The sequence below is a fragment of the Apostichopus japonicus genome, chromosome 17 (genome assembly GCF_037975245.1).
Source record: "Apostichopus japonicus isolate 1M-3 chromosome 17, ASM3797524v1, whole genome shotgun sequence".
Lineage (NCBI taxonomy): Eukaryota > Metazoa > Echinodermata > Holothuroidea > Aspidochirotida > Stichopodidae > Apostichopus > Apostichopus japonicus.
In genome coordinates, this window is record NC_092577.1 from 12,981,129 (window position 1) to 13,008,292 (window position 27,164).

At 39.4% G+C, this 27,164-nt stretch overlaps 1 protein-coding gene across 1 annotated transcript in view; it reads left to right on the plus strand.

The window, feature by feature from the left end:
- The window catches only part of LOC139984942 (uncharacterized), a 113,616-nt gene that overhangs the window by 56,910 nt on the left and 29,542 nt on the right, over window positions 1-27,164 (plus strand). Inside the window, exon 6 of the mRNA XM_071999094.1 lies at window positions 18,646-18,839. Coding sequence (XP_071855195.1) covers window positions 18,646-18,839 — 194 coding nt within the window. The remainder of the gene's footprint in view (window positions 1-18,645; window positions 18,840-27,164) is intronic.

Genomic DNA, 27,164 nt, shown 5'->3' on the forward strand with positions numbered 1-27,164 from the left:
TACCGCTGGATGATTGTATAAATATGGTTTATGACAAATACAATATTTATGTCCAATACCAAAGAAAAACTTTAAAAACACATATGTAGAAAATGTTTAAAGCAACGGTTTAGCAGAACCACAGATATACTGGCTGCACTTACCGCTGGATGATTGTATAAATATGGTTTATGACAAATACAATATTTATGTCCAATACCAAAGAAAAACTTTAAAAACACATATGTAGAAAATGTTTAAAGCAACGGTTTAGCAGAACCACGGATATACTGGCTGCAACTACCGCTGGATGATTGTATAAATATGGTTTATGACAAATACAATATTTATGTCCAATACCAAAGAAAAACTTTAAAAACACATATGTAGAAAATGTTTAAAGCAACGGTTTAGCAGAACCACGGATATACTGGCTGCACCTACTGCTGGATGATTGTATAAATATGGTTTATGACAAATACAATATTTATGTCCATTACCAAAGAAAAACTTTAAAAACACATATGTAGAAAATGTTTAAAGCAACGGTTTAGCAGAACCACGGATATACTGGCTGCACTTACCGCTGGATGATTGTATAAATATGGTTTATGACAAATACAATATTTATGTCCAATACCAAAGAAAAACTTTAAAAACACATATGTAGAAAATGTTTAAAGCAACAAAAGGCTTAGTACGTTTTCATATGCGTCTCTTTATTCCAGTGTTATTTCGTTTGCAATGAAGCTGTAAAATTTAAACGGATATTTATGTCACAACAATGCATGAACTTCACACTTGAGATAGTTTTGAAAATTAACCAGAACTACACGGACACTATGCACAGTCAAGCTAGCGCATGTGTAATTGCGAATTATCTGATGATAACAATGTGTGTGTTTACAACTATATGAAAAAGCAGCAAATGGATTTTGTCCTATCAATGCGCATACTGTTTATACAAGAGGCGGCTATATGATACATAAAACAAATAAGTTCGATTTATTGTTCATGAAGTTTTACCAGAAAGATGCTTTCATTCATTGTTATGGTTTCGGTAGGATGTATACTAAGACTTTCCTTTATATTAAGGACCATTAATTAGTTGGGTTATCATGGGCGACAATCCGGGAGGGGGGTTGGAGGGGGACAGGGGAACACGTCCCCCAAATTTCGATGGGTAGGGACACCCCCCCCCCATCACAGACAAACCTTTGGAAAAAGAGTAGTGTCGTGGCTCTATTTTGTTAGAGCTTACACATCTGAGGATTCATATCATCGAATATTAGAAATGTAAAGTGACCGAGATTGTTCACGTCAGTAGACCTGCAACTTTCTCTGTTTGTCGCGATGGGCGAAACTTGAGATTGAAACCACAAGCTGCGTGCGGATAATGGTGCGGCCAGAGCCTACAACTAGTTCAAGAAGTCTGCCCTCTATCCGAAGAAGCGCAAACATGCAACTTCCGAGTGTTGCAACCTTTATATGACCATGTGACCACGTTATCACGAACACAGAATAGGATATTATAAAGGTAGGTAGTTTCTAAGTATTATATGCTGTTATCTGTAATATTCTTGTAAATAGGCATTGAATTCTTAGGCGCTTTTGTGGGTACTGAATAAATATTGTGTTATTCGACGCGATTGTAACAGCAAACATGGTATACCTTGAAACATTGAGCTATGTCTGATCGGTCTGTTTTCTAAGTAGCATACCTGTTCCGTGAACATTCATAATCATAGGTCATATTGAACCTAAGCCCGGACCGTCAGAGATTTAGCTCTTTCAAAGCCTTACTTGTAGGAAGTAGAGGGGAATGACAGGTTGCGTGACATCCAGACATTGCACGCAGTTACCAATGTTTAGGACTAAACTTGAGAGAGATCATAATCCGGCCCTAGTCATAAACTAGCAGCTTACCGGAAATTGCTCATTATGGCGTAGGCTAGGCTCTTTGTGCAGCTTGGTAGCAACTTGATTGTAACTGATATAGCCTACATTAGGTTCACCATAAATCGATCTTCTGTCCATGAGTGTGACAAGGTTGTAGAATAAAACTGATCTAGTGATTTAGGCAGTTCGAAATGCGGGGGAAGGGAGGGGGGGCGGTGGGCAGCGAACACATTGTACTTTTAGTACATTCAAGGAAGGTCTTTGAAAATGGCCTTTATAATGCTGTTTATGGAAAATAGCGGGACAATATTTTTATGCTTTTACGATAGCCTACATCTACCCGTTAGCAACCACCCCCGTTCCGCCCTACCACACCCATTTTTTGTTCTCTAAAACTATTTAGGCTCAGATCCTAGGAATACGTCAGGAACGGATTTTTAAATGTGGAGGTCCTGGGCATGGATCTATGTGTGACCTTCAAACAGGCATTGGCTCCTTGTGGAAAATGGTATAATCGACCTGACTAACATGCACCTACTACACTGAAAAAATAAACTAGTCAATATTGCCACGGACTAACGTTAAATTAGTTTGTAACGTTAGTTAATGCACACGGACTAGCAAAAATCTTCGTTTCATCGCTGCTTCTTAGTCAGTTTACACTGACTAAGGAAAATATAATCGCAGCTTAGTCGGTGGCGACGGACTAGGGTATTTTAACCCATGGACTAAGAACGATACGGACACCCGATTTACGCCATAATCGTAGCTTAGTCGGTGTCGACGGACTAATGTATTTTAACCCAATTCGATTCACTTCAATTTGGAAACCGAGAGGCAACGGCAGCTTGCCGGACTTGGCATAGTTTCATACGATCACTCTAAGCAACTTTCAACCGTAAATCACCCAAGAAGGTCTTTAGAAGAATGGAGGTATTAACTGCCATCATCGGCCTACCTGTTATTCCTTTAACTCGAAGGTAAAATTAAAGTTAACTGTTAGGCCACTGGCACTAGTATTGTATTATGGTTAGTGTAACGCTACCGTTGTCACGCTGGCGTTTCGCAATACACAAGTGCAATGACAGTGAGTAGCCTATAGGCTTCTACTGGGTACTGCAGTGCATTCTCAACACGAAAGTGTGCATTCTAAACACCAATTAACAATGTGTTATGTGTGTATTGGGCTAGATTGAACAGTGGCACATAATCTTCTAATTTATTCCCAAACAAATGCTGGAACTATAAGTCTCAATAATTTATTTGAAGTCTACACTCATTTGGTAAAGATTTCCTGTAATTTCCCATGTGAATCTATATGGGTAGGCTTTGTGATATTGATTAAGCAAGGCTAGACCTTCAAACGTACAGTCACAGTAGGCTGAACAACTTATGTTGGCTATTCAACGGTATTATATGTTGCGAGCAGTCAGGATGCACGCTTCAGTTCTATTTAACCTTTTCATTTATCATTTTTTAGTATTTAATTTCCGGTCACGCCCAGGAAACAATTGCGACATTCCTTCACGGTCGACTTGTTTACTGTAAGAAGTATTAACCGTTTTTTCTCAGGAAAGCGTGATAGTCTGAAGTTACTTATTTTAACATGTGCTTTTAGTATACTGCCAAAAGAGTAAGTTGTTGTATTTGTATTGATATTTTACGTAAAGTAACGGATAATTTATTATGTTTAGTTTGGTCTAATTGCACGTTTTTTTTTTCTGTCCAATGTAGTGCAGGGTTCACTTGCGCGAATTCAAATTATTCTGTTTATGTATATGTATATGCATCGATTCGTAGATTATGATGTTTGTTTGACATTTATTTGTAATTCAAGCACATCTGTTTAGTAGCAAAGTTTAAAGGTTAAGATTAATTATTTTTTTCGTTTTGATCCTAGATTGAATGAAACTCATTGACGTAAATAATAGATCAGTTTAACGCAGAACGCTAAAACTCTGGGTATTCTCTAGTCTTCGCGGGTCCATTATATACTTTAGTACTACTAGTAACACTAAATCAAACGACCGAAAGACAAACTTAGTGTAACAAAGTACTGATTCTCCCCTAGCTTAGGTCTAAACAGGCTTGTTATGTGAGCAAGCAAAATAACAACTAAAAACGATTAGGCCTATAAATAAGTTGGCTCAGTGCATTTCTGTTTCTAAAATTTTATATTTTTAAAGATCATAAAAACAAACAAAGATTTAGCCCATGTTTTATTATATCTGTATTCTGGGCATTTGATTCTGGTTGCAATGGTGATGACACTCTCGTTCAAATTTTCAGCTTGATACAGTCTGCTTCAAACTTTGGGATTGTTTTTTGAGACTATAGTGGAACCAAATCTCACATAACTTTGTGGTGACAACTTTATTTAATTTTTTTTTCAAATGATGAATACTTTGCTATTTCTTTTTTCCAGCAGGAATTGAGAAGCCAAATATCTAAGTCAAGGGTGAGGTTTCCTGTGATGTACGACACCAGTGTGGAGGCAACAACAGAGGAGGAAAACTGTGTTATATAAGGCTTAAAGACATGTTTTAAGATGATATATTGGTACCCTTCGCAGAACAAAAGAGTTTATCCAAGAGTCCAAAAAGCAAAGGAACAAGTACCATAGAGAAAAAAGATGGAAGAGTGAGTTTAACTAATTGTACCCAACTGTTTAATGATATTAAAGATACTTTTCATAACCTGTTTAAAAAAAAACAGTCTAGTATATCATTTACGTGCAAGCTTCATAAGTTTGGTCAAATTTTCACTGATCTGTAGAGCGGGAGTCCAGAGGGTTTGGTTAGCTTGGAAGGTAACCAATTGCCTGGTACATCACAATGGTCACAATGCATTCCTGTATATGAAACCTGACGACTGGCAACGACTGTGGTGGGTGTGGCTGGGATAGCAATTTTAAAGTCACCTAATAGCTAACCTAGATCAGCTTTCATGGTAACCACATCAAAGTAAGAACAATGTGTCAGGTATGGCCCCAAGAGCAACAAATGGCCATCGCCAGTAATTATTGGTGGTGGGGTACCCCTGCCAGTGATCAACAATTGACCCCTCACAGCTGACCTAGGTCAGCTCATGAGGTAACCACTTGAAACCTACTGGAAAATGTTGGTTAGGACTTCAGATACAAGGGATGGGCATTGCCAGTCATTTTTATTGGTGGGGTACCCCTGCCAGTAGACCCCCAATATGCCCATCCCCCATTGACCTAGATTAGCTCATGAGGTAACCAGTTGAAAACTACTGTAAAATGATTGGCAGAACTCTATATGTAAGGGATGGGCATTTCCAGTAATTTATATTAGTGGGGTCCCCTGCCAGTAGACCCCCAAATGCCCCCCCCCTCCTCATTGACCTAGGTGAGCTCATGATTTGACCAGTTGAAAACTACTTGAAAATGATTGGTAGCACTTCATATGTAAGGATGGGCATTTCCAGTATTTTATATTGGTGGGCCACCACTGCCAGAGTCTGCCCATCCCTTACATATAGAATCCTGTCAATCATTTTCCAGTAGTTTTCAACTGGTTAAATCATGAGCTGACCTAGATCAATGAGGGGGGGGGGGTATTTTGGGGGTCTACTGGCAGGGGACCCCACTAATATAAATTACTGGAAATGCCCATCCCTTACATATAGAGTCCTGCCAATCATTTTATAGTAGTTTTCAACTGGTTACCTCATGAGCTAATCTAGGTCAATGGGGGATGGGCATTTTGGGGGTCTACTGGCAGGGATACCCCACCAATAAAAATGACTGGATATACTCATCAGTTGTATCTGAAGTCCTAACCAACATTTTCCAGTAGGTTTCAAGTGGTTACCTCATGAGCTGACCTAGGTCAGCCTTGAGGGGTCAATTATAGATCACTGGCAGGGGTACCCCACCACCAATAATTACTGGCAGTGGCCATTTGTTGCTCTTGGGGCCATACCTGACACATTGTACTTACTTTGATGTGTTACCATGAAAACTGATCTAGGTTAGCTATCAGGTGACTTTAAAATTGCTATCCCAGCCACACCCACAGTCGGTTTGCCAGTCGTCTGGTTTCATATACAGGAATGCACTGTGAACATTGTGATGTACAAGGCAATTGGTTACCTTCCCAGCTAACCAAACCCTCTGGGATCCCGGTCTATTGGGATCATTATTAACATGATTAACATAATTATTAAGCTTTGAAAAATAACTTGGTGTTATGCTGTGCAAAGCTAATAATTATTTGGTAAAGCTGCTATTCCTGGCTTATAATTTGAGGGACCTAGATTTAAATGTATACCTCCCAATATGTTATAAAATGTTAATGTAAATGTATGTTTATGATAATGTGAGTTATCATGTTCTATATCTGTATATGTGCTTACACGTATATCATATTTTCTGTTCACAGGTCAATAATGGTGCAGATTTTGGCTTCCTGAAGACAAGTGGGAGGCCATTTGTAGTTAAGAGAAGCACTCTTTGTTCGTGAAGGCTTAACTGGTGTCGATTTGGGGTACCACTTTAAAACGAAAGTCATGAGGAACCCTTGCCCAAGATTCAACTTTGCATTATTGTGCAGTGCTATACTTTTGCGACTCATGTTTGATCCATTAACTTGTCTTAACTTTGTTGGAATAAAATCATATTTTCAGATTTTTGTTTACAGTGATTTCTTCTCTATCTGTCGAAAGTCAGCCTTTGTAGACATCAGAACTTTTATCAGAAATAAATACTGCCAACGTACACATTATTTGTGTTTCTTCTGCTCTCTTTTCTTTCAGTGATGCTAGTCAGTGAAACTAGTCGGGTTTAATTCTTTCAGTGATTCTAGTCAGTGCAACTAGTCAGTCGATACCGACTAAGAAAGGTTAGTCGGGAGAGGCACCATCCTGACTAATGTAAAACCTGCTATAAACTAGTCGGTGGCTCATATAAATTAGTCGGTAAAGACCGACTAATGTCACCAACTGATGTAACTGACTAATATACATTTACCGACTAAGAAATTGTTGATCGACTAAGCTGACGGACTAAGATGACCGACTAAGAAATCCAACTGACTAAGGAATAAATTAGTCGGTATAGCAACTGACTAAGGCTATGTTAGTCGGGAGAGGCACCAGATGGACTAACGTTATGTTAGTCGGTGAACCAATTTAAGTTTTCAGTGTAACCTATTGTCAGTTGGCAAAGATATACACAGATTTAAGCTAGACAGCTCTTTCAGTCGCACTAGAAGAATTTTATATCCTAGACTTTGGGCCCATTGGTATGGGGGTCCCTGAACACGTGCCCCGCTAAACCTGGCCCTGGATTTAGTAGTCACATATTCGACATCAGTAATTACTGTTCAGTGTTTCATCACTTCCATAAGTAGTTACTGGGTTGTGTCACAACACGGCTTCCTAATTGTCATCAGAAACTACTTTTCATAGTTTGAGAAATTATTCAATTCATCAGTTTATACTGATCGGGGTATGAACATCGGGTAGGCCTACAGTAGTAGGTCTACAAGCCTAAAACGCATTTCATTGTTGTCTATTGGGCTAGCATTGCTGTATGTTATTTATGATGATATAATTACAAACCAGTTAGTTTACTACGGCACCCAGCGACGTAACACAAAGGTTGGGGACCCAGCGTAACGGGAACAATTTTTGGTGAAGGATGTCTGTCCATACAATAACGGGTGGGAACAGAATGCTTCTACGATTTTTGATAGCTATACCCCCTCCAACTTCTGAAGACAGTGCATTAAAACCGACATGTACAGTGTTGATGTGTCGTTACACAGTACCCGATCAGCCAACCCTTCAGGTCAGAAACAATAGAAGAGCGTAGTAGGAATTTCGCATGCCCACTAGCGTCTTTTCAAATATTTCGATTGTCACTCTCTTTTGTCTTTCATAAACAGATGTCCGCACCAGTGAGCAAATCACGAAAACGTCGGAGGTCATCCATGGCTGCAGGCACGACAGAGACAACCAAAGGTATTTGAATGAATATTGCAGTGCATATATGATGGAAATTATGAACATGTATGGCAGTGATATCAAGAACCCAAAAGATTAAATGAGTGTGAATTGTTGCTATGGACCATATTTTCACCTAACGCCGCAGACAACATGTCTTGTAACAGTTAAGATCAGCTACTTGTGCACGTTTATTGCAATGAAAAGCCTGGAGGCAGTGAAGTGCCTTTATTTGCTCCATTTGGACTTAAGCCAACGTGCTAGAAGAAGCAAGTACAACATCCACCAAGGTACTGGGGCTGGCATACGAAAAGGATCCTAAATGGCAACAATATTTTTCAGTCTGAAAACAGATTAACAAGGGTCGGATTGGTTCTGTCGGTAAAGCTCTGGACATTGGGTCGGAAAATTGTGAGTTTGGACACGGAAAGCTCAGCTTTTGCTTGTTTGCCTGTTTGGACTTGGAAACTCGACTGCCACTCCCTACCAAGGTGCCAAAAGGTGACCTTGTAGTAATTTGCAAAAAAAAACAAAACAGAAAACATGTAGCGCCATAGGTGCCCCCCTCCCTCAGTAGGGAAGCTCACGTAGACATGACATCGTGACCTACTGCAACGGTGTGTTGTACACAGTGGTGTAGTCAGACGTTTCATCCAGGGGGCAGAGGGGGCAAAGCATCTGGAAGGTGGGGCAGAATCCTCGTATTTTGTATAGGCCATACAATATTTTTATCGATTGGTGACTCCATTTGGGGGGAAAGTGGGGGGAAGCTTCCCACTGGAGGGATCCTCCCCTTCTGGCTACGCCACTGGTGGTACGACAGGGTGAATATCTGTAAAGATAATCCACATATCGGTGATAAATCGTTGTATGGAACCCGAGCAAAATTACCATTATATTTTGTTGAAGAACATGTGTTCCAGCGATATAATGGTTTATCACAAATAATTTATGCTATCAAATAATTTACTGTTTAGTGTTTATCGAGCAAATGCACGCGGCTTATTGAAGAAACTTAATCCACTGTCCAGTGGATTCTCAGATTTCCGAGATAAACCACATGGTATTGTTTTGTCGAAACCTTGTAGTTTCATGTGGAAGCCCCGGTTATTCAATAGAAGAATCTTAATCCCGCATGTTTGCCTGATATATCGTAAGCTCGCATATGTCAAATATAACGAAGATGCAGCATATTTTGTCATGATATTGCATGTTTTATGATGCAGTATGGACGGTTTATTAATATTACTGCATATCAAAGAAATGCTTCGAAATATTATAGTGATAAAACGGACCCATATCCTTTCACTCCTCTAGTATCTGCATGTATACACTCATGAGATCATGATGACATATTACGCTTTCCCGACCGTAATGTAGGCAGACAATTTACTCTCCAAGTTCGATATTTAATCTACACATGCAGCTGTGTTGTCGAAGTAACCAGGGACCAGAACGGTTGGCTCAATCTCTGTTGCTCGTATGAAAACAGTTTCAATATAGGTGAGAAGTGTGGACTGAAACTGAGGTCCGACGTACAAGGTGACGGGAACTGTTATTTCCAGGCACTTGCGGATCAGCTGGCAAGAATCGGTCTCCTTGAATTTGTGATAACCACAAGTCATAAAGAGCTTCGAGCAGAGATATGTAATTATATGCAATACAACGTGAGTACTTCTTTTAAACAATTCGGCATAACGGGAACATTCGTATAAAATTGATCCTGCAGAGGCTTTCTGAATCAGTGTCCCGGCAAGACTTCCTGATCTTCTTCAGCGTGGTGGTGGTTACTAGGAGGGATGGTATGGTGTGCGCGTGAGGTCGTCATTGACCTCTCCGTTGGTTGGGAAGCAACAACCAAAGGATCAGTCGTTGCTCGTAACGAGTTTGAGGCAAGTCGGGGCCGGTCGCATGTTTTTGAGTCGAGCCGTAAGCTAGCCGCACACTGCCCTGACCAGACGTTGGCACTCTAGTCATCAGTCCACACAAGGGCCACTTCTCACAGCGGTCACCTGATTCCAACATGCCCCTCATTGTTTATGGAGCTCCAGTTTCGTTGCAGTTGGGTCGGGTCAGTGAGAGGCGTATACTAGCACGGGACGACAGCACGAATGCGCGACGGCCTTAGATTCTGTGACGAATATGAAAAATGTTTAGCACTATCGATTCCCTTAAAACGGGACAAAATTGTTGCCAGTGAGTGGGGTGGCAAACACACATTTGCCGCGCACCGCCCTTACGCTATTCAAACACGAAGCTGCAGTTGGATCAGTGCAGTGTACGGTAACCTTCACATGAAAATAGGAATAAAAGGAAACCATAAGCTTACAATGTCTGTTTGAAAAATGAACACGATTAATCCTAATTAGCTTATTATACTAACGGTATCAAATGCATTTTTGGTACTGTCAGGCTAAACTGGTTTGCACTCCGGTGTACAAGGTTCTAGGTTGGCATCCAGTCATCTCAAATTCTGTCAAATAGTGCAAACCACCCTATTACTTCAAGTGTATGCAGGAAATAGTAACTCGAGAGAAATGAACAGCATGTCCTTAGGGAGTATATATCCAACATGCGACAAAGCCACCAGTGGGCTGGAGAACCGGAAATAGTCGCCACCTTGAAAAAATATGTAGTGGATATGAAAGTAGTCACAGGTGCAGCATGGAGTACAACGTACGGATTTTACATTCATGACTTCCAATACAAGAACGCTACCGAGACTTTGTACTTCTGACATATACATGAGAACAACTTTGTCAGCCTCGGTAGGTAGAGCACAGTTTATGTCACCAAATCAAGTTGTTTTTCACTATTAGGGAGGAGGCGTTCGCTGTAGGACATTTAAGACCAGAAAGACCGTTCTGGTTACAGCTGGCAATGTGTTCAGTGATGTTAATTTAGTATGTGCGTGTGTGTGCGATGCTTGCCGACTTAACTTTATTAGGCTGAGCGTTATTTCGCTGAGAAACCATATAAAAATATATTTTTCGCTTTGATTGAGCTTGGGCAAATTGCTCTTAGGGTGGCACCTCAAATTCACACAAGACACGAGTATGCCACTAGAACACACTGACAGAGGGAAGTGAATCATGTGTTGCTCAAGATTGGTAAATACGTCAGTAAGTCTGATACCTTCAATTGCTCGACATATCATTCGGTTTTAAAATTATTGGAGGACTCTATGTAGTCAGGACTGTGTATGTATGTATGAATATAACAAACCTGCATATATCGCCAGATCGGTATGTCTGACCACAATATTGGCAGTCGAGGAATCACTAAGCCTTTTGGCTTTCTGGTTGAGGTACCTTTTCGGGCTTTGACAAGGTGTCGAGTAGTAGCTACATGTTCACCTGCTATGATGGATCATCGTGTCATCAGTAGAATGAACTAGATCATATATATTCATTGCTACATGCAAGCGCCTGTCAAAATACAAACCGAGTGTGTAGATCATGCGAAACTTTCGCTAAGTTCGGTTTGAGTGGAATTTTAATCAAAGGCTGGAATAAAAAGCTTACGGAAGAGCTTCGGTATACGCTCCGCGGGTGGTAAGTCGCTTATCCAGCTCTATACGCATTTGAACCTACATGAAATATTTTGTTTTGCGTCAATGTCTTTGGCAGTTGGGAATTGCTAATTGATTGTATGTATGTGTAGTAAAGTAATAATAATGCAGTTTAGGATTATTGCTACAACACGAGACTCAGAAATCCTCACTCTATAGGTTGTACATTTGAACCAAAATATGGTGGATAGTCTTGAGTAAGTTATTAAGGATACAGGTGTGAAATTTCTAAACAATTTATCGCGAAAAAAAATGTGATAGTTTAATACAACTGATGGACAAAATGTTTACAGTGCGTGCACAAGTTTGCCACTCGATTGTAGAAAAAATGCACAGTATAATCTGGTAAGCGTAAATAGTCAATTTGTCCCTTCAAATATACGGCGCGGAGCCAAGTACGGCGGTGGAGGTACATCACCGCTGACTGAAATGACCCCGCGGTCCCTTTGAAGGTCGGACAAGGCAGGGGGGAGAGGGTTGGGGCCAAGCTTTTGCCATTGCTAAGACCTGGAGTATTTCGACTGTAGATCTGCGGTGGCCTATATCATTCAGCATTTACATCAATTGCACAACACGAGACAGGCCCGAGAAAAAAAAAACACTGACATCTAAGCATGCGCATCGATTACTGCGTATGCCCCCACTGAGTCCATTCGGAAATATGATTTGATGTAAAAATAGCTCCAGGTATATACTCCACTGACATATTTTGATATATTTATGCAAAAAACAGCAAAGTTTTCCATAATTACGATCCTAAATATTAGAACACGTGTCAGAAAAATACCCATCGAAGCACTCTGTTGCATAGGCAGAATAGGAGCCTATACCGAAGAATTCCTGACGTTCCAGGACAAAACGGCTAGTAGACAACACTGACTAAGGGTTGTCCCCCTCCCCTGCGACAAATTTTTTTTTTGAATATTTCAGTGTCCTTACATTCTATTTGGTGCAACGTTTTTCTTCTTTGAAAGTACAATTTGTGTTCGAGAATTAACATGATCTAAACATGGCTAACTGCCAAAGGGGGGGGGGGGGGGTGGTGCATGGCCCGATGCCCCCTGGCTACGCAACTGGTGTGAAATATTCCATTATGGGGACAAAACAGAATTCACATGACCTAAAGTAAGGAATTTCGATTAGCCATTGCCCTAAATCATTTAAGCAAGAAATCGTATTATGGGTCACTGCACAGGCAGGGTAAGTCTGTCTGCCGCTAGGCAAAAACAAGTCTTAATCAAGCTGTCTGTAACCACAAAGGATTGAGTTATGCCGTCATTAGTAAGCACAGTTGGCCCTCTGGATAATATATACATTGTCTCCTAGAGGTAGTCACAAGTGCTTCCCTTTAGTTGCCTCTTGCGACAGGAGATTACCGCGGTTCTTTAACATTCTTAGAGGAGTTTGGTAAATGCTGACTATTGTCTAGAAGTTTATTATTTTCCATTTTCAGTGACTACTAGTGTAGTACATTATATCTAAGGGATAATCATATCACCTGCATTTGTCAAACCCCATTATTAATGAATTTTGACAAAGGCAACACATTTTGTAAGATACTTTATGTTTAACAAAGTTTTCAGATCTTTCCTGATATTTGCTATACTAAACTAGACTGATCACATCCATCGACAGTTTTTCTTATCATCCAATACGGCAGATTCACGAGAAACCTTCGCTAGATCTACGAAGAGGATAGAGCAGCACAGTACAATACATTCGTTCTTCGGTCGGTCTATCCCAGAAAGGTGAGACTGCCATTGAGGTTCCTTCCAAAATTCCTATAGGATATTGGTGAATTGGTGTGTTGCCTCTTGAAGCACAACACGGTGATTATCCAGGCACATGCACAAGGGTTTAAAATTTAGAAGATTGCTGAATAATATTCTACTGATGGATAGCACAGTTGGTATAACTTCATATTATAGGGAGACTGGAATTCAATCCTTACCTGGTAATACCAAGGACCTAAAAATTGTACCTGCTGTCTTCTAGCTTTTTGCTCAGCATGAGAGAGACTGGAACAGGGAATAACAAGGGCTGGGCCGCATCAGCTGTGAGCCGGGTTCCTCCCGTCGGGGAGCAGTGTTCCCCCTTCCCCCGCCGTCAGGTAGAAAAGCGAAAAAAAATGTCGGGGAGCCCAGGTGGGTGCACAAAAATAGGGAGACCCCGACGAGGATTTATTGCCCCGACGGTTGATCTATTACCAACCTTAACAAGCGTAAATTTCTTTACAAAAGTTAAGAAATGGCCTTGTGTCTTTATTTCAAAATGTTTGAATGCCTGAAGAGCCATGGGTAAAGTCAGTCTAGACTATCTCTACCCTCATCTTTCTATAAACAAAAAGACAATTGTAGCATAGGCTATAGTAGGAGATGTGAGTTTTATGAATTCCCTCCAAATGTCCTTTGAAAAGACAAATAATTCCGCACTCCCAGAAAAGTTTACCACCGACGGAACCTGATCAATTTGCCAGGCTTGTTCAGCTTAAAGAGGACTCCTCGTAAGCTTGCAAAAGTGTGTTGGTGTGCTTGTGTGACGCAGGTAATAGCCTAGCCTTAGCCTACATTTCCAGTCTAATTATCGGGCATGTTTGACCCTATCTTAGTAGAGGCCGGTCGCTGCATAAGTAACTGAAGCGTCCGATTCAGTGATATGACCATTTCCACTAACACACAGTTGAACAACCCTCCAGGGCTTGTATTTATTTAAGGAAAAACGAGAGAAATATGAAGTCCAAGGAAATGAAAATACCTGGCGTTGCTTCTGAACGAGGGGTGGGCAATTGCTAAAATGTCTTCTGCTGGATATTAACCCACATCTCTACATTGAGGTCATGCCACAGTGGCATTGCCTCAATGTACCGGGTGCTGGCTTGCTGCTGACGAAACTGCAGTGTTAAGACCTACATCATCATATGGTGTAAAAAAGTGGATATACTTGCCTCTAAAGTTACTTGAAAAAAAACTAGTCCAGTGAGTTCCCTACCTGGTCCCATAATGATCGGGCCAATGGATCTTATTGCCCTTGGGCCTTGTCATTGTTTACAATAGGTGGTACTTTGTGTGTGCAATATTGATTATTTCTTTGTATAATTCTAAGGATTCTAAAGATCACGCCAGAAAATCATCAAATATTATTCTCACCCAAGGCATGTTTTGTAAGTATCATGCCATATAATTTTGGAAGACGGATCAACGAATTTACTTTTAATATAAAATATTTTTCAAATCGTAATGACTATGTTGTTCCGTTCTCCTCACAGGAACCCAAGACATCGGCATCGAAATCTACATTAGTTGATACACCACGTAGTACTTTAACGCTGACACCAAGTTCGTCAGCTCCTCCCGCTACCGCGACAAATAGTGCACACAGTAGTCCTAATACGAAATCTACCGAATCGGCACCCTTGCCTCCCACAATGCCAAGGTCACCAGTTCCACCTTTAACTTCTGTTGACGACTAGGACGGAAGTCAATGTAGCCTTGAATCCGACTTCTCCGTCTCAACATCTGGGGATGAAGCAACTTGCTCGTCAGCAGCACCGACCTTTCCTGAATATCCTGGTTCACTACCCGGTTTAGCTTTTCAAATACCACCTAATTGTACCACAAGCTATGTCGAGGCCACGAAACGAGCCGTGCCACTTCATGGCAAGCCCCACCAGCCCAAGGTGTCACCTGTGTAGATGCAACATTGCAAATCTCAAGGGGATGGCGAAATATCAAGAAGACACTTTCATATCAACAGGTTTCAAGAACTGGAAAAAGGCAATCGAAAATGCCAGAAGCATGAGAAATCTGATGCGCATCGGATTTCTGTAGCACTGACTTTGCGTAAAAAAATCACATAGTATGGGTGTTCAGCTGAATAAACGACGTCGTGAGTCTCAACTGTCGGCCCAGAAAGCGTCGGTGAAGATATTATCCACTATTCAGTGCCTAGCTCAGCAGGGACTAGCGATTAAGGAAAAGAAACGATCAGCGGGACCTTCAACGCCCTACTGCATCTGCGGGGATCCGATAATGACAATCTTGAATCGTGGCTCGAAATAGAGACGTATAATACTTCTGGGGTTCATCAGAACGAAATGCTACAGCTAATGCTCAATCATATATTGAGAAATTTATGCTACGACATCAAGAACAGCAGTGATTGCAGTGTCTTCGGAATAATCATCGATGGTACCCAAGACTGCACACGGAAGGAGCAGGAATCGTAATGTATCAGGTATGTCGATGGCAATTTCGACGTCAGAGAAGAGTTCCTGGGTCTCTATTAGCTATCCTCAACAACGGATTCACGCTGTGCAACATGTTGAAGGACGTTTTGATTATATACCAACTGCCGATTGAGAACCTACGAGCACAGACATATGACGGCGTAAGTAACATGGCTGGAAAATATCGAGGATGCCAGGCCGAAATAAAGAAATTCCAGCCACTTGCGTTATGCACTCACTGCGGGATACATATGTCGCATATGATCGTGTCAAAAGTTGTCCAGAGTACAGCGTTCATCAGAAACGCCCTAGACCATCTTCAGGTGCTGAGCAAGTTACACAAGAGTTCAGGGAAGTTTATAAACCTGTATCTAGACTTGCACGATGACGTTGTTGGTCATGTATCTCCATGTCGATTAAAACCCATCTTAGGCACTCAGCTTCTATTAGAGCCTTTCTGGGCAATAAGAAGATGTCATAGAAGCATTAGGTATAACATCAGCTTTGAGGCGTTTGGACATGGCTACGGAGCAACATGACTTAACATGTAATGGCGTGCCATATTCACCGCAAATGTCTAGCCCACTTGAAGCCTGATGAGTTAGCAGAGAAGTTCGTTGCTTCCTCGGATTACAGACCCGGCATCTTGGGCAAATTCCCGACCGTAATGTAGGCAGACAATGTACTCTCCAAGTTCGACATTTAAAGACCAACTATGGAGACAATTTTGTAGGGGTTTTTCCATTAACTTACATACCCATAATCAACATGTGCAAAAAATAAACTTCGAAAACCTACTATAACCCATCAAAAAACGACCACGAAAATGGAAATTTTGGGTAGTCAAGTGACATGAACCTCTGGTATGTCTGAAAAAAGAGATTGACCCAAAGGAGCCTCTGGTCACCGAGTGACGTCAAAGTTGGTGTACCGCGAAAATCAAACGCTGATATAGGAATAGTTTATACACAGAATCACAGATAGCGAACAATTGTACTGTATTTGACCTCCAAGTTTGAAAAGCTGTTAGCTGAAAACAAGAACACATGAAGGTAAAAAAAATAGTTTTAAGACAATTGTGAGAAGAAAATTTAGTTTAATTGGTTATTTTATTAGCAAAATTTCCACTCAAATGGAAGCATCTTTTACATAGCGGAGCGTCAATAGGTCCGTACGATACAATATACTGTAGAACATGCGAGCAGCTTGGCGATTCCTTAATACAATTTGATCGCAAGATACCGTAAACTGAATAGAAGAATAGACCTAAAAGATGCCTCATGCGTGAGATGTGACGGAAAATGGCTCACGTTACTGTCAACAAATTACCAAAAAGACACTAAACATAATCGAACAACTACGAGAAGATGCTGACCCGAATCGACCAGGGTAGCATATACATGACTAAGCTTCAGCTGAACAAAGTACTTACTCGTTTTAATATCCAAAGGAAAAACACAGAAAAAGTATCCTTTCAATAAACAAAATTTAGCAGTGAATATCCAAATCTACGTTTCTCGTTCAATCATGGGCGAAATACTACCGTGACTCTGTGTAATTCTTTAGAGTTAGGTCTAGCTGAAACAGGCCTTGACCAGTTACATCCCACAATCACAAGACAGTCACTAACGAAATAAAACGTCCGATCGCTACATAGAACCGTTTTTATTCAACTCCTTGGACCATGCAAATGCCGGAATAAACATAACGGACAATACAACACAATGTATCACGAACTCACGATACTGGAATACAACAAGGAAATAGATAAATGCGATGAAATCCTAACATGACCATTTACACATGCTTTGAGCCAACTCACTACATGTACTAACCCTATAAGCACTTTATATACACGGTCATCTCTTACAGTAAATATTATACTGTCAATTGCGTGATATAATGTTACATGAAAGGACGTCCAGAGCTTGTTTACGGTCAATTTCACATTAGCTATGTCCGACCTTTGTTCGACAAAGCTATCGAAGATATATAATTTTCGCAGAATGAGACATTTGCAGCATACAAAGAGGCAGTGTCATGCATGTGGACTCATGGGCATGAGATACTCCGGGTGCTGAAAAATCTTTCCGCGTGGATCTCAAAAAAATGATCAAAAGTCAGCGGCGTTTTACGTCGGTTCTTTTACTAGGAAATCTACAAAAGCTGATGCTTTTGTTGGATGAGGTATAACTGCAACCTCCAACAACACAGAATTGTGGCATTTCGGGGGAAAAAGAAGTAATATCGTGGATGATTTTGGCAGCTCAAGTATACAACTTTACACACTAAAAGTATTGTTGTGAGTGAGGTATACAAACAGTGACGTCACAGGGTCACCTGATGTCTTCGGAATGTTTCAGGAATGTCTGAAATAGGTTTCAAAAAAAGCTGACTTTTCTTCCCATTTTTCATATATTAAACATCCGAAATTGGTAAAGTTAATTACAGCAATGTAATTGGAGTGAGTTAAAGATTACATACATGCAAAATGGTGGGATTTCATCTTCATCAAAAAGTCTCCATAGTTGGTCTTTAATCTACGCTTGCAGCTGTGTTGTTGAAGTAACCAGGGACCAGGACGGTTGGCTCAATCTATGTTTCTCGTATGAACACAGTTTCAACATAGGTGACGTCGGCATGCCTTAATTCCTCTCAGGATTGACATTGTTATTTTGTATGTACTCTCGGTGGACATCGTCGGACTTAACGGGGTTTGATGTGTCTGTAGAGTGACGAATAGCTGTCTTGGCTAATAAGGGAGCAATCAAATTCACAAAGAAGCACTTACAAACATTCACATTATTTATCGAGAACGGCTGTCGTTCTGTGTAGAAGAGAACGCGTAATATAGAACGCTTTATAGGGGATCTTTTAATAAAAAATGACACCTAACCTCTTCGTGTAATGGTCTCTATAATTAATCATTTTTAAGGTCTGAACCCAATGAAATACGTTGGTAACAAATAACAGAAAACAACATTTCCTCAATCACGTATAGATTCTCATCGTGCCCGTCTGTTCGCGAATGCTGCGAAGTGTGGACTGAAACTGAGGTCTGACGTACAAGGTGACGGGAACTGTTATTTCCGGGCACTTGCGGATCAGCTGGCAAGAATCGGTCTCCTTGAATGTGTGAACACCACAAGTCATGAAGTGCTCCGAGCAGAGATATGTGATTATATGCAACACAACGTGAGTACCCCTTTAACATTCGTTGCTCGTAACGAGTTTGAGGCAAGTCGGGGCCGGTCGGATTTGTGTGAGTCGTGCCGTAAGCTAGACGATCACCTGATTCCAACATGCCCCTCATTGGTTATGGAGGTCCAGTTTTGTTGCAGTTGGGTCGGGTCAGTGACAGGCGTATACTAGCACGAGACGACTGAACGAATGCGCGACGACCTAAGATTCTGTAACGAATATTAAACATTTTTAGCACTATCGATTCCCTTTATAACGGGACAAAATTTTTGCCAGTGAGTGGCGTCGCAAACAAACATTGCTGCAAACATTTGAAAATCCGCCCTTAATTGGTAAGGACAAAAGGATTTTTACTACCTCGGGCATTCAACAAGAATCTTGCGGTATTCGCAGGAAATTTGATCTTCTCCTTGGTAGTGCCCGCTCCGTTCATTTCTAATCCGACAGAAGAACCTCGATTCGGACGTTTGGATGCCGAAATATGAAATGCATGGACCATTTAGTATGAAATTGCAACGTTAAACGAAAATATTAATAATAATTAAAGCATTTTTCATAAAAACTGGTTATCCGGGTTACAAGCTATTCGTAGGAGCCAACTTCCTCCCCATCTACTCTTTCGCTTATGTCGCGTCAGTTTCCATTTGGACGGTACCATTACCTTTTGTCGTTGATAATATACATTCTTCTTCATTGAAAGCCAAAATACAAAGCTATTGAGGAGATTAAAATGATTGTTAACTAGACTTCTCTGGTAAATTACTACGTAGGAATGATTTTGGTAGTATTGGTTATGTTTTAAGTGCAATAAACTAAGAAAGAGCTTAACTATAAACAGCTTCCCCCTGTCAATTAATCAACGTCGAACATGCCAAAAAATGTTACGTCATATCGCTCAGAACTTATCTCCGTTAACGGCAATAGTGCAACCCACGGACAACTGTTTGTGTGTATACACCGTAGATATAAAATTGATAGTTCTTTGGTATACACAAACCAGACCAAACTGTACCACGGATTACCTCCTACCGCACTTTGCGAAGTATATCTTAAATGGCGACAGCTTCTCTTACACATTTTTGTGTTGGTGAGCATGCAGAAGCGGTGGACGTAGCGGGAATTTGGGCACCGTGCAAAATAAAAAAGTAAATGAATTGGAAAACGGCAACAGAAGTTTCTATGTCTCTTTCGATGTATGGATTCAAACATGGAATGTTTCGGTCCCTTCAACCAAGATAGGAAGAAACGGTTACCGAGGTAGGCAACTCAGGAGGCTTATAAAAATAACGTTAGAGTTGGACATGTTATTGACATGTTTTGAATTGATATATGCCTAGGCCAACCTAAGGTTGAAGTAACAACACTGTCAACAGTGATGGTAGGTCTTGATATTTAATTGGAAAATAAGCGTATATTTCTCTGCTTTACTCAATGTTGTAGCGCCCGCGGTCCTGTTACTTGTGTAACTAGGACTACATGTTGAAAATATCTGGACCCTTAGCCTAAAAAGCATAGAATACGGCACAAAAGTATTCGGGATAAGATAGGCCCAGTCCCTGAAATGTCTTCAACGTGCAACGTCGCTTTGATAATTTGTTCACTGCATCCAGATTTATAAGTGAATGCTTAAATCGATACTGGGATTATGTGAAAGTTAGCCTACAACAATGTTTTTGTTTAAATTGTAGGCTTTACATTTTACACAATGTTCTGCATATGTGCATATATAGTACGGAATATTTGCAAAATACAGGGCCATACACTGAAAGTGTGAAAAGATTACTGTGCACATCTTGATGTGTGGATGCACAGTAAATGTAATAAGTAATTACAAATACCAGAAATTAATAAAAATTAATTGTTGAATTGTTCTTTTTGCTTTAGCTACATTGCCCATCCTGAGCGAATAGGCTACTATACTTATTAAACTATCCTAGAGATGAATGAGTTTGAATGGAAGTCAGCTTCATAAAGAGTGAGAGAGGTATTTAAATTGTTCATTCCATTAAGAAAGGTACCATTGTGAGACATGTACATTTTAGCCCCAAAATCTATGAAGCCCTTTTCAATGTGCATTTCTAATAGTAACGTGTGTAAATACCTTCTATGGGGAAAATAGGTGAATTATATCACCAGAACACCTAATTTCATGAAATGTGTATGTTTTACATGTAAAAGGTTCATCATGTTTACATTGCAATAAGTTACCATATCGCTCGTTTTTAACTATTTTATTTTTCTATAAAAATAAGCTAATCAGTTTCTTCTCTACAAGCACAATTCGATTTATTAATCAATAGCTTAATCTATTGTTCTGCTTGAAAAAGATGTTTCGTATGTTCCACGTGTTACAGGGACACCAAAGTTGTATTCTCAAATTATTTCAAATTCCGAAAGAAGTTGGCAAAAACTATGAATGATTGTTGATATCCTCGCTCCAAAATAAACTTGTGATGGAATTGGCATCTCATTAAATCTAATAAATATTGACAATGTATCCAGAAGTGCATAAATATTTAATGGGACACCAAAGTGGTCTGTCAATATTAGAATGATTTTGTACTTTTTATTTGACTTACAACCTTTGTTACTTTTTAATCCTATAAAATGCTGCACAAGTCTAAAACAATTGGTACATGTGAATATGATTACAACTCTTGTCAATGATTCACTAAATGCAATAGGTTTCCTGTGTAAATAATTTTGTGGGACAACGACGTTTACATGTGGAACGTCTTTTCAATCGCCCGATCTTGTTGGGGTAAACATAAAGTAATTGTTATCAAAGTATTAGTTTAATAGTAAAAATGCGTCTGGTATCAATCACTTTAATTTACAACTGAGCAAGTCAGCAATTTATAAAGGTGGACAATACATTATTATTTATTACAGATTAAAATATCCCGCAAAAAAGTACCTTTTTTTCAAATTGTTATCAAATATCAGATATTATTTTTGTCATGGTTAATGCTTGGGGTTTTATTTAGTACAGATTGATATTGGAAACACAATAATAACATTAAACGTATCATGTTCATCATAGTAGCATGACGAATGCCTCATGAGAGCTTTGCCCAGTTTGAGTCCTGTCCTAGGCTAGTATATTGTGTGCGAATGCTAAGTGAAATAAAATCAGCTGCTAATAAGTCTGGGGTGAAGTTGCACGATGCAGAGTGAATGGTTTCTGCATGTAGTCATTAGAATAATTTAGCTAGTGATTTAGCAGAAAGATTGTTGTGTTCAATGATAACTGGATGTACAATTCTGGTAATTAAAGGAGCTGGAGAATGAATGTCTTATCTTATTCTATTATTAATCTCTAAATGTATTTTTTTGCAAAACAGCTGGGCTATTTTTAAACTGCATTTTTGTTGTCCCAATTTATTAACTACTCTAGTTTCTGGAATTAACTTAAAAATTAATTCAGGCAGTAGCTCCCAGCAAGGAATTGCTGTTATGCACCTATCAATTGTATGACAACTATAACCCTGGATATGTGCTTAAATGTCCAAAATTAAGGGGTACATTCATAATGCTTGCGCACCTCTGCACCTTTAACCGTGCAACTCTAACGCACCATTCCATAGGGTCATTCAGTTTGTCTAGGTATAGATGAAAAATGTTGTTAGGTGCATTGCACTATTTCACTGAAAGACAGATAACATGTAATTGTTCATGGTCAAAAACTTCAATCAATTCTGCAAACTGCTCACAGAAAGTATCTAAAGCTGGTTGAGTGTAATAGCTGATTATCTGATATTTTCGGTCTTAAATTATACATTTGTCTTGAATTGTGTCCAATTAATTGTACTACATAATGTTTTGTAATCATATTTAGAAGAAAGGTATAAGCATGCACATTGGTGGTAATTGAGCACACTATACACAGTATGCATGTAACATTGGCATTAACTGCTTCTCGCCCTCTGCTTGGAAGACCTTTTAATGCTTGTCCAGCATTTTCAAGAAACAATTGAATTTTCCAAAAAGTAGTTGCCAGACACAGCTGGAGATTTATGTGTACACCCTTGTAGTATGTACATTGCAGTTACAGTACCTAGACGTGACTACTGTGGCACCTTGTGTTGTAACCCCCCCCCCCCCCCCTCTAACCTTCAGGAGCATTCAGGGGAATTAGATGTGGTAGGCCAGAATTGATTATCTCTAGAGCGATGTTGGTGTCATACCTGACTAAAGGATTTCCCCCACCTTATTCCCCCAACGACTAGCTTGGGTGGTGGAAAGGCACATAGCTACAAAATTATCTGTAGGTATAGTACATATTTTGTTTCCTCTGGTGTGATGTGGTTGATAATGACAATTGATCTTTTTTTTCCCATAAAGCAGTATATGTATGGTCCACTTGACGACTAATAGTACACATTGCTAATGGCAATGAACTCGGAAACGTAATCTTCTTCCTCTAATAGCAATAAATGGTGCTCTTTCGATTACAATAGTGAATGAAATATATTCCTGTTTTCGTACTTTTCAGCCTACTTTGAAAATCGCATCATTGCGTTTTGAAAAAGATGATGCAGAGTCTGTTAAGAAAGGTGTTGAAATGAAAGAAAGGAGGTAGATCCTATTCGGTCAAAGGTGTTGGTTGTAGTAGATGGTGAAGACATTTTGATGGATGCATCAGAGATTAAAGATCCTCAACAATGTGAGCCCCCATCAAAAAAGACAAAGGTACAGTACCATATCAAAGTAAATATATATTCACCTTCTCACCAACTACCTGTGGGCTCTTCCGTAGGCGATAAGAACCAGAAATCATCTTTGTCATTTCTTAAAATGCTCTGGTCCAAGCAACGTCACCTGGCTTCAGTTTAGCAATATGGCAATTGGTGCTTTCATGGTATATTGTCCTATTCAGATATATAAATAAATTGTGCATATAGTACAACTGAAAAACACTAGTAACACCATAGAATGAAACCCCCTACTTCAATTACTGTATGGCCTGCAAATTGGCTGTTAAGTCTTTTAGCCATTGTATGTTGTTGATTGAATTGACCTTACTTCAAACTAGGTCACATTCAAAACACAACCCCCCCCCCTGCCTAATGACTTATTAAATTACTCCTTGATAACCCAATTCTACTTCTAAGTTCATACAGTATTACAATATTTTTGTATTATATGAATATTACTAACTGTTGCGTTTTTTCCGCACTGTAGCTATGTGTAGCTTGATAATTAATAAACCCTTATAACTAAAGCTATTAGACAAAATCACCGGACCATGTAACATGTGAACCAGTACTAAACAGTATTCAAGATACTGAAAACTCATATCTAGTATTTAAGGGGTTTTGTTTGCAAATATAGCATTTTTTTATAACCAATTGTTGCTGGTCACTTCTGACATAAGGGGCATGGCTACAAAGGTTCAAGAGAGGAAACTGTCACTTGCTGGGTGGTACCAAAAGACATTGAAAGATCATTGGTGCGTTCTGTTGCAGTAGCTAACGAAGGAGGGGAATGGGGTAGTGCATGGTAGAGTCTCTCATAGAATTTTGGAGATAACATGGAAATGGCTACAGGAATGTGCTGCTTGCCTGTTCATAATTTGATATTCAGGAAGATTTGGTGTCAAAAGGTGACATCTTTCAGTTTGCCACTGTTGTTAGTTTGCTTGATAAACTCCGAGTCAATATCAGTGTTTTTCAATGAAAGTTTTTTTTACAAGACTTGTAACACATTTTTATTTCAGACAGTATACAGTAGGCTAATATGAAGCTACATGCAGGAATTTTTCTAACAATTGGTATTGACAGTACAGTATATAGTATAGAATATATACAAAGGAAACAAGAGAAGGGGGTTATTTTTAAGGTCTTCATGGCCAAATCATAAAAGCAAAAAAGAAGTGACAAAGATGGCATAAAGTACTGTACCTTAGGTTAAAACCATGAAAGATGCAAATGTATTTTTATCTGAAACTGTCATTTGATACTTATAATACAGTGCACTAATGGGACTGCTTTGTTATGTCACATATACATCTTCTTCAAATTGATTTTCCTTTTTAACTGTAGGTATCAAAGGTGGCCATAAGGAAGAAGTCATCAGGGCCCAAGTCCTCAGCTATTAGCACAGCAAGTGGACAAAGCACCTCAGCAGAACCAGAGCAGCAGCTAGAAATATTATTTCCAGTGCTGCTAATTTTCAGTCCTGGTGACCTCACTTTCATGGCTTTGTTACATGTAACTGCAATTTGCAAAGTGTGTGTCGTTGGGGTGATCAGGTTAGAGATTTTATTGTGGATTCGGAATTCCTGCTCAGTAGCACGGCTTTATGTTAAACCTAAAGTTAAATTAACTGCCTCGTTTTCTAAACGAGGAAAAAAATGTTCGGCATGGTTTGGAGGCTACCACAAAGATTTCTCTCGCTCATGGTGATAATTATAACTATAAAAGATTTTTAGGGCAGTGCCGAATTGGTAGCTATATTTGTCATCATGTTACACAGACTCTGCGTGGAAATGCCTTCAGACATGTATTTGATTTTGTTATTCACTATGTTGACTTTTCAATATTTGGATGACAGACATAAATAACTACAGTGTATTGTATACAATAACTGATATAATATTTTTCAAAGAATGGGATGTATTTCACAATACTTTGGATCCAACATCTTATTTCACTTTTGTTCATTCGATTAGATTTAAAGCTGAATCTAGACGTACTGTTGAAGCAATTCAGAAGGCAATATGCAACAAAGGGGTTAGGGAAGCTTACAGGCAACTTGCTCAACAATATGCAGCATCTGTAAATTCATTCGCTTTACATAAATAGTAAAGCAAAATACATCAATAAGGGTTTTTATTAGGGCCATTCAATATCAAATTACCAGATTTTGGAGTATGTTGTGTTTGGACCTCTTCTAAAAATTCTACAAAAGGTACAACGAGCTGTAGTGTACATACACGATACACATGTATATCCGAATGTGCTATTTTTACAGTTTTTGATTATTTTTATCATAGAATATTATTGTGTGAATGTCCTCATTTTGGCGGACTCAAATGATCGTTATTTGGAAAGCCACTTGAAAGCGACTCTGCCTCCCTCTGCCACTTGTTGCCTGGTGGCACCAGTAGATACTGTTTGGCATACATAAAAAACTTTAGTAAAACTTTTACTTAAACTATTAATGCAGTGATCATGCACTGTGGAAGCAATGATGTAGGAAGAATGTGCAATGCACTGGAGGCTCGTCAAAACATAGAATCTCTTGGTCAGTGTGCAAGAATTTGCTTTCATATCCCTATTTATATAATATCTGTTATGCTTCAAGTAGGCAATAGGCCCTTAATGATGAATTGCGCTATACCTCATATATTGCAATCCTGTTTGATAATACTTTTGGATGTGACATTTATTTTCTTAAAATCACAGACTATTATCCATATGTTTTGCACTGGAGGGGATTCACTTAAATTGGCAGGGGAAAACGCTTCTGGCAGCCATTTTACATTGGGTTCTGCTTTGCAGACCATATCGTGGTACTGTTCTCCCAATATCGGACATAGGCTTTGAGAGTCCAGCCCAAAATCAGTGTCTTTGTTTACTGATTTATTATTGTAATTGTTAGTGTTTATAATTACTTGCCGAGGTATTTAAGTGTCATGCCTCGTCTCACAGGATATCTGAAGTTGCTTGAACCTGAAACTTGTTATATATGTAGCACTTGGTGATTAGATGTTGTAGTCAACAGACTTCAAAGTCTGAATATATTGTAAACATCGAGTCTCATGAAGTGAAAGTTTGTGTAACTCAAAATTTGTTATTTGGTAAATAATACATCTTTATTGCTTTTCATGAAGGTCAACGTTCACTTAACAACATTTAGAGATAAAGTCTTAATATAGCTGATCACCGAAGAACTGATAGTTGGTTAAACTTAAACCTTGGGCACGTTTCTGGTCAGCATCGCAGGAAATTGGAAAATTATTATATCCTAAGCTGTTGTTATCATTTAGTTATTGGTCTTCTTCGTTCCATTTTGTCTCAATGTACATGCAACAAGTAGTTTTATGTTCAGTAGTCTCTGCTTTGTATGTTAAATTATTTTCTATTTAATATTAAGCATAACAATTGTTTAAGTTTTACTTTGATGTTGTGTTCTTTCTGCGTTGATGTTTATGTTTGTTGTCCAGCAAAAAAAAACTACCTATTTCATGCCTACAATTAGAGTGTAAGCTTGGCTCAAACGATCCTATTATGATCATCATTTTTATCCAATCATCCTTTCGTTGATTATGACATCATTCCAATGACTCAATTTCACCATACTTGTAATGAAATA